The sequence below is a fragment of the Ceratotherium simum genome, chromosome 8, assembly GCF_057802395.1.
Source record: "Ceratotherium simum simum isolate JZ-2026a chromosome 8, ASM5780239v1, whole genome shotgun sequence".
Taxonomy (NCBI): Eukaryota; Metazoa; Chordata; class Mammalia; order Perissodactyla; family Rhinocerotidae; genus Ceratotherium; species Ceratotherium simum.
The window spans coordinates 72,194,999-72,204,110 of NC_141907.1; the positions used below are offsets into that span (position 1 = coordinate 72,194,999).

General features: G+C 37.7%; 1 protein-coding gene across 1 annotated transcript; it reads left to right on the top strand.

The window, feature by feature from the left end:
• The first annotated feature begins 1,296 nt into the window (after positions 1–1,296).
• SPP1 (secreted phosphoprotein 1) lies at positions 1,297–8,891 on the top strand. The gene is made up of 7 exons (XM_087434734.1): positions 1,297–1,376; positions 2,490–2,556; positions 2,669–2,707; positions 4,920–5,000; positions 5,292–5,333; positions 6,423–6,746; positions 8,041–8,891. The coding sequence occupies exons 2-7, from the start codon at positions 2,503–2,505 to the stop codon at positions 8,443–8,445; spliced, it is 945 nt and encodes a 314-aa protein (XP_087290860.1). The 5' UTR covers positions 1,297–1,376; positions 2,490–2,502; the 3' UTR covers positions 8,446–8,891.
• Positions 8,892–9,112: the final 221 nt, after the last annotated feature.

A 9,112-nucleotide genomic window follows, 5' to 3' on the forward strand; every position in this document is an offset into this window, starting at 1 on the left:
CTGTTCCAATATTCAAATTCATCTGTAACTTTCATTCAAACAGCTTTTAAATATCCAGTAAAGTTTTTTAAATATAGAATTTTTTTAAATTTTCTTACTAAGTAACCAACTTTATATATCCTGGAAGAAAAACTAGAAAAAGATGATTCAGAAAGAATCTAATCCATTCCTCTAGAAGTGTGTAAATTACACTATTGATGTACACAGTTTAAAGATCTTACGTCTAGTCTCATCCTAATAACCTATTCCATTTAAAGACTTTACAAATCAGGACTACCTGCTCCTCCTAAAAATTTTAGTAATAGTTAACACACACAGTGCTTAAAATATGCATATAATATGTGCCACTCATTGCTAGTTTTACCCATGCTAATTCATTTAAACCTCTCAGAAACACCAGGAGCTAGGTAATGGTGTGTGCGTGTGACAGGTGAAGACACAAGTACAGGTGGGCTCAGTGATTTGCCCAAGGTCACACCGCTAGTTAGTGGCAAAGTGGGATCCCAAGCCACACTCCGGCACACACAGCACTCTCAAGCAGTAGCCCTGCTCTCAGAAACTGCTTTACTTCCGCAGCCTCTACAGTCAATCACCATTCTTCTGTTTTATATAGCACGTTATCAGATTCATCACCTGCAAACAACTCAAACAATGCGACAAAAATCTATGTCCTTGAAAGGCCCTTATAAATCCAACTTAATGGGCATGAACGTGGATTTTAATGTTACTAATGCCGTTGGTCTAAATGACAAGCCGCTGCACGCTTGACGTCACAGAAACCCAGCTTGAATAGCAAAGGACGGAGGGACAGTCTCTGAACTCTTTGTACGCCTGAATGATAGCCGTGTAGCTCTTAAATAAGTATAACTATGAGGCAAATTTGGTTGCATATATTACCTTAATCTGTTATTTAAACCAAAAGAAACAAAAATCCGTTATATTTAATTTTATTTGGGACTGACACATTAATGTTTTTTCTTCTAATTCAGAAATTATAAAGTCTTTGTAAGAACTAGTCAATTTCCTCCCTTTTTTGGGGACCCCTAGGTGCCCTTCCAGGATGCTGAAGACCAATCTCATAAATGAAAAAGCTAGTTTAATGATATTGTACCTAAGTAACATTTTAACTGTAGAGTAGTCTGTGTGTTTGTTTGCTTGTTTGTTTAACCACAAAACCAGAAGGGGAAGTGTGGGAGCAAGTGGGCTGGGCAGCGGCAAAAAACCTCATGACACATCTCTCCTCCTCCCTGTGTTGGTGGAGACCGTCTGGAGCAGCATTTAAATCCTGGGAGGGCCTGGCTGTGAGCAGCGAGGAGAGGAGGCCAGCAGTGCAGCATCATCTCGGACTGACTCTTCTCAGCCAGCCACAGACCAAGGTAAGCCTGCAGTCTGCTACTTTGTTGCTGTCTTAAGCATTCAGTTTCATATCAGGGGGAAGGTCAAGTTGTAAGGAAAAGAGTTTAACTGGAAGGCTGTTAAGCAGACTACAATTATTCTAGTCTTTTGAATAAACATGCCAAGATACATTGCAGATCTCCTGGAGGAAAGGTGACCAGCTATTTTAAAAGCCCGTTGAACATAAAACCTAAAAATATTTGCACCGAGTCCTCAAAAGAACTGAAAGTACCTCTTCCAGTCAGAAAAAAATTAAATTCGATGTCTCTTTGGAATAATTATATCTATATCATTTTAAATGGATAGATGATTGTGGAGGTACTTAAAAGGACAAAGATCTTTAGTGCTAATATAAGCCAATGATAATGTTATTTTTTAATGATTTGATTTATCCTATTTTCAGGGAGAAAAAAACCCTTTCTGAATATTTTACATCTGTATTTACCTGTTAAAATTTTCACCAAAATACCTGTATGACACTCAGTAGACTTATCACAAACAGAAAAGCGGTTGACTGTTTTCAATGTTTTCTTTTTCATTTCAAATATCTAGAATACCTTACTTAAATCACCAACTTTAGAGATAGCTTTATTTCACCTAATTAGCACCTTTTTAATAATTGAAGTTAAAAATCACATTTGAAATGCATGCTGGAAAAATGGAGACAGCAAATTTCTTTCATAGCTTTATTTTCTCTCTCTTTGTGTTTTTCTTCTCTGAAAACTAAATATTTCCACACTAGCTTATTATTTTAATTAAATTGCTGTTGATCTATTTTTAGGTTTAGAAAGCTAGAGATATCAGATAGTAATGGGTTAATCTCTGGAACTCTAAATTTTAAAGTTGAATAAATATAATCTTGTAAATTTCCTCCCATCCTTGCCTAATAATGAGAGATGGAGAATAAAGGTGGCATTGCAAATATTAACTCAAAATATCATAATATTAAAAAGGAAAGATTTCTCTAAAAAAGAGAAAATATTCTACAGAAAATATATTTTATTTGTGATTATTTTGTAATATGGTATCGTTAAAAGGTTATCACTGTTGTAACCTATGACGAGATCGAATATTCTTTACAAAATATTTTGCAGGAAAATCGCTACCATGAGAATTGCTGTGATTTGCTTATGCCTCTTAGGCATCGCCTATGCCCTTCCAGTGAGTACAGCTGAATCTTTTAAAAAAATTCTCAAAATAAATGAGTTGTATGCTGCCATGTGCTAGGAAGGCATTCACATTGTAATCTCTTTTCATTGTTTCTGTTTCAAAGGTTCAACAGGCTAATTCTGGCAGCTCTGAGGAGAAGCTGGTAAGCGTCTTTTAGGTTCATCATCTAGTTAAGTTATTTATACATCTGCCGCAAGAAGCACTGCAAACACATTTGTTGCAATTTTACTTATTTTCATGGTCAAGGCTGTTAATTTATAAAGGTATTTATTGACTGCCTGCTTTCAATCTAGGCCAGTGCCGAGCACAATAAAGTGTTTAATAAGTATATACTCTTAACACTGAGCTAGATTTTTTTATATAACAAAATAATGCTCCAGGCCATTATCACTTATGTAAAATGAGTTCTGTGAAGTTGTGTGGCTTTTTCTTTCCATGAGTCAATATACTGTTCTAGAAGCAGAAAATTCTATCTTTTGTTTTCCTTAGCGGAAGGCTAAGTTTAAGATTCACCTCACATATTGGACAGTTTGTACGACTGTCATATTCACAATATCTCCTCAGATTTTTGCTAAAAAGCCCACTATAAAATGAAAGTCTGTTTATGCTGTTTGTATCTATTGTGCTTGTCAGCTGACTTTAGATCACATTTTTCTAACCAAACATAAGACCAAATCAAATTCTTCATTATAATTATTTGACCAGAACCATAGATGTACCTGCCCCTCCACAATAGGTGAAATAGTGCCAGCCAAACAACAAACGGGCATTGTCCCAAGGAGCTTGGACAAAAAGGCACACAGAGTTCAATTTCAAATGAAGAGAACAAAAGCCAACAGAGAGCTGCCCGAGCTCACTGCAGTCGGAGCACTTAATGAAGACGTTCGGAGAGGTGTTGCTGTGTGTGTTTGGGTGTGCAAGTTGGTGTGTTTAGATGTGTCTGTTTTCCAATCGATTTAAGAACACAAATATCGGATCACAGTAATAAGCCAGAAAAATTAGCATTTCCAGAGAAGATAGAGGTCACACTCTTTGAGGCAAGAGTTAGTGCCTTTTTCATAGAATAAAATACGGCACATGAAGCCATGGCAATATAAGTTGTCAAATGATATTTAGGAGAGAAGTGAAGAGCTCAACCTTCTAGAATCCTGGAAATTTAGAGCTAGTAGGAACTATGGGAAAGTCGTAAATACATTCTCCCTGAGCCTAGATTACGTGTATCATCAGGAAATATATATCTATATTTATTAAATATATATAAATTGTAACATTTATATATAATATTTATATAAATATTTATTTTAGAGAAAGAAACTTTGAACTCATCTGGACCAGTAGTTTTTGTACCTTTTTGGGCAAGGAACCTCTTCTTTCAGAAAAAACTTTCAGAGAAGCCCCCCCGTGGGGCTGGCTGTGGAAGGAACTCTGGGGAGCCCCCCGGACTCTTGTTCCCAAGGACGGGGATATGAAGCGATGGGCCCTGGATGACACAGCCCATCAGATGAGACACATTGAGGGCAATTTCCACTCCTCTGCACTAGCATGTTATAATCACTTTCCAGATAAATGACTTGGCTAAAGGAAAAACCATTCCATTCATGTCTTGGACAGCTTAGAGCAATAGAACTTTTGTGGGATGATGTTAATATTTTATTTCTGCACTGTCCACTCAGATAGCCACTAGCCATATGTGGCTATTGAACACTCAAAATGTAGCTAGTGCATCTGAGGAACTGAATTTTTTATTTTATTTAAATTAATTCAGTTTAATTTTAATTAACAAATTTAAATAGCCACATGTTATATAGTTAGAGGATACCATATTAGACAGCAGGACCTTGGAGAGTTTCCCCTTGTTCCATGGAGAGAGGAAACAATGACGATCAGCACTACTTAAGGGTGCCTCTGCTTTAGACATGCTTTGTCTAAGAGGAAATTTCAGCCAGCAAATATAGAGCAGGAAGACACAGGGTTAAGACCTGTGAAGAGCCAGTCTGCTGGAGTTACCACTGAATTTCACTGCGGCTGAGTTTCTCCTGATCTGTAAAATGGGAATAATAATGATAACCTATCTCATAGGGGGTTGAGAGGATTAAATGGATTAAAATGATTGAATTATATGTAAATCACTTTGAAAGGGTGCCCGGCTCACAGAAAGTGCTATGTAAGAGTTTATTAAATGAATCTGCAAGAAAAAATAAATCATAAGAGGGGTATCTAAAGGTCTGGTTGACTATACACATGCATGTTATGCTTATCCATTAAGATTGGTGAAGTATATTTTTCAGCTTACCAATTAGAGAGCCCTATGTTTCTTTTTTTTAATAATGACAACTATGTAACTGTTTTTGTAGCTTTACAACAAATCCCCAGATGCTGTAGGCACATGGCTCAAGCCTGATCCGTCTCAGAAGCAGACTCTCCTAGCACCACAGGTATTTTTAATTTTAATTAATTTAAAAAATTAAATTTCTCACAATTAAAGAACAACAACAGAAAAACAGCCACCACGCAGGCCATTTGGGCTGGTTAAATGGATCCTTTCTGCCTGTTGGTAAACGTGAGCGTGGGATACCAACTGATCTGCCATGTTGGCTTCTTCCCACTTGAAGCTATCCACCCATGAGGCTGAAAAATGAGACTTGCTTTGGATGGAAAAGGCTAACTTTTGAATTAAAAAGTTAAGCACATATGATGTACACTGACATGTGCCTTTCCTTCTTCAGAATACCGTGTCCTCTGAAGAAACTGACGACCTCAAACAAGAGGTGAGTTCTCACTCTGAATCAGAGGCCCACTATGTCTTGGAGAGACAAAAGAAGCCACTCTTTCTCCCAATGACGTTGTCTGGGCTCAATTCTGACAAAATTCCACTAGCAAATTTTCCAGTACATTGCCAGTCTAAAACTTGCTCAGAAAGAAAGCAGATATTTACTAAATGTCACCAATACCAGGTTTCTTCAGATAAATTTGGTGTGGCAGGAAATGTTTACTAATGTCTGTTATTTGAAATACTAAGCCTTTTACAATATATTTAAGGTATTTTGTAAGCTGTCTTATCTAATATCTGATAAGCATCTAATTAATACCTACCAAAGCCAAGATTTTACCTCTAGGAATGTTTCTGTTCCTAACATAATGGTATATTTGATAACAGTTCTTTTTATTAGGACTGTTGACATATTTGCTAAGCAGAGATAAGTTAAATTTGTTTTCCTTAAGATTCTGTTTGAATATGCTAAGAATCTCTAATAAGGAAAGTTAGATAAATGACCCAGTATATTTGCTAAGCAGAGGTTTAATAGACATTAACTGGTTAATTCGATTGACAGATCTGAGCTGCAGTTTATACATAAACATACATAACAAAGTCACCTCTTGATTATTCATGCGAATAGGGAGGCCCTTTCAGGTTTTAGTGCATGCATTAATACATGGATGCTCTGATCTCCCGAGAATTCTCCTTTCAAATAGAAAAAGAAATCTTAAAATTATGTGTCTGTATGTATTGCATCATTGAATTTGGTAAATTAAATAACATCTAATATGAACAAGGAAAAACAATGTTATTGATATAAATGTTATACTTGCATATTTGGCTTGAAAATACCTAGGAAAATGATTTTTTTTATGGGAAAGCAAGAAAAATACCTCAGACTATGATTCCATTTATCCTTGTGTTAAAAGAAAAACTGGAAGATGCTCACTTTAGCTCCTAAAAGCCATTGAATGTATTGTTGTGGGCGCAAAGATTTTGAAACTAAATAAAAGAAAGCTAGTAAAGGACTAATGCACTGTAAAGGCTAAGGGAAAATAAAACCCATTACATTAATTTTTCTGGCTGTCTTGATTCTTAGACCCTGCCAAGTAAGTCCAATGAAAGCCCTGACCACACAGACGATGTGGATGACGATGATGATGGAGATCATGTGGATAGCCAGGACTCCATTGACTCAGATGACTCAGATGAAACTGATCCTACTGATGACCCTGACCAGTCTGATGAGTCTCACCATTCTGATGAATCTGATGAACTGGTCACTGATTTTCCCACTGACCTTCCAGCAACCCCAGTTTTCACACCAGCTGTCCCCACAAGTGACACATATGATGGCCGAGGTGATAGTGTGGGCTATGGCCCGAGGTCGAAATCTAAGAAGGTCCGCAGATCTGAAGTCCAGGTAAGTCCTTTAACAGACATGTCAGATCCTTATGATTAGAGCCCCATTCTAGGAAACCAGAATCTGCATATTCACTTGTTCATTCATTCTTTCATTCAGCAAGCATCATCACTTTATGACCATTGACTACAAAGCCTTTTTCCACTGGTGGTTCTTAGGTTTAAGTCCATGTAATTTCTCTTTAATTTTGTCTCTCAATCACAATGCTATTTTTCCAAATCCTGGCTATAGGGCATTTATTCTATTCACTTTTTTAGATTAAAATAAGACTTTGGAAAACAGCAATTATTTTTACAATATAATAGTCACATTTTGAAGTTAAATTCCTAAGAGGAATTGTAGAGTTGCAAATTACACTGAATCTACAGTCAAAGGATCTGGATTTGACATGTAGCCTTGCCACTTACTATTCACTTCAATTTTTTTTTTTTTTTTTTGGCGAGGAAGATTAGCCCTGAGCTAACATTCGTTGCCAATCCTCCTCTTTTTGGTGAGGAAGACTGCCCTGGGCCAACCTCAGTGCCCATCTTCCTCTACCTTACATGGGACGCCACCACAGCATGGCTTGACAAGGGGTGCGTCGGTCTGCGCCAGGGATCCGAAACTTCGAAGCCTGGGCCGCCGCAGCGGAGCACACGAACTCAACTGCTACACCACCGGGCTGGCCCCCACTTCAATTTTTAACTTTCAATTCACTTTCTCTTTATGTAAAACAGAGATAATGAGACTTACCTCATAAATTTCATCACATACATGACTGATGTACCTATTAAACAAAAGGAGGGCCGGCCCCATGGCTTAGCGGTTAAGTACGCACGCTCCGCTACTGGTGTCCTGGGTTTGGATCCCGGGCACACACCGACCCACCGCTTCTCCGGCCGTGCTGAGGCCGCATCCCACATACAGCAACTAGAAGGATGTACAACTATAACATACAACTATCTGCTGGGGCTTTGGGGAAAAAAAAGAAGGAGGAGGATTGGCAATAGATGTTAGCTCAGAGCCGGTCTTCCTCAGCAAAAAGAGGAGGATTAGCACGGATGTTAGCTCAGGGCTGATCTTCCTCACAAAAAAAATAAATAAATAAATAAAATAAAAAATAAACAAAAGGAGATGACATGTGATAGGGCTTGGTAAAATACAAAGTAACATGCTAGTATTATTTTTTGCTTCAGCCAAATTTAGACAATTTTCAGTATAAATTGGCCTAAAAGTTAGAGCACTCTTAAAGAATTACAGTGTTCCCATCCCTGACTGTTCATTTAATTCTTTCTCCATTTGTGCCGTGATTCAGTATCCTGATGCTACAGAAGAGGACCTCACATCACATGTGAAAAGCAAGGAGGTAGGTGGTGTACACAAGGCCATCCTTGTTGCCCAGGGCCTGCATGTGGCTTCTGATTGGGACAGCCGTGGGAAGGACAGTCTGGAAACAAGTCAGCTGGATGACCACAGTGTGGAAACCCACAGCCTCGAGCACTCCAAAGAATATAAGCTGAAGGCAAACGATGAGACCAGCGAGCATTCCGATGTGATTGATAGTCATGAAAATTCCAAATTCAGCCATGAACGCCACAGCCAAGAATTTCATAGCCGTGAAGACAAGCTAGTCCTAGACCGTAAGAGCGAGGAAGAAGATAAATACCTGAAATTTCGCGTTTCTCATGAATTAGATAGTGCATCTTCTGAGGTCAATTAAAAGGAGAAAAATACAGGTTCTTACTTTTGCTTTTAGAAAAATCCTAGCGGGGTGGGAGATAATATGAAATGCTTATTTCTCAGCTTAGCTGGTGAATGTATAAGTATGTGGATCTGGAAATAGATAACGTTTTTGATCATTAGTTTAGTGTATGGCTTTATGGTAACACTCTTGTAAACTAAAAGCTTCAGGGTTTGGTCTATGTTCTTTCCATGTAAGAAATGCAAACTATCACTGCATTTTAATGTTTGCTCTTCTTTTACGAATAGAAATCTTATGTAGAAGCAAACAAAATACTTTTTGTATGAGTAAACAAAATACTTTTACACACTTAAAAGAGAAAATATTAAATTTTATGTTCCTATAATCTTTTATTTCTTTAATTAGTGTATATTTGGTTGTGATTATTTTTGTTGGTGTGAATAAATCTTATATCTCAAATGTAATGAGAGTTTGGTGGTGTCAATTGCTTTTCTTATCTGTTGTCCCACAGTTTCCCAGCAATTAACAAATGTAACCATTTTAATGAACATGCTGGGCTTAGTAGAGAGCCATCTAGGGCCTGGTGGATCAGCCATACAGTTTCTGGCTGAGCTAAAGTTCCTAGTCAAGGAAACAGCAGCCAAGTTGGGGCTGATATTCGGCCAGAAGTCCTCCAGCCATGCAG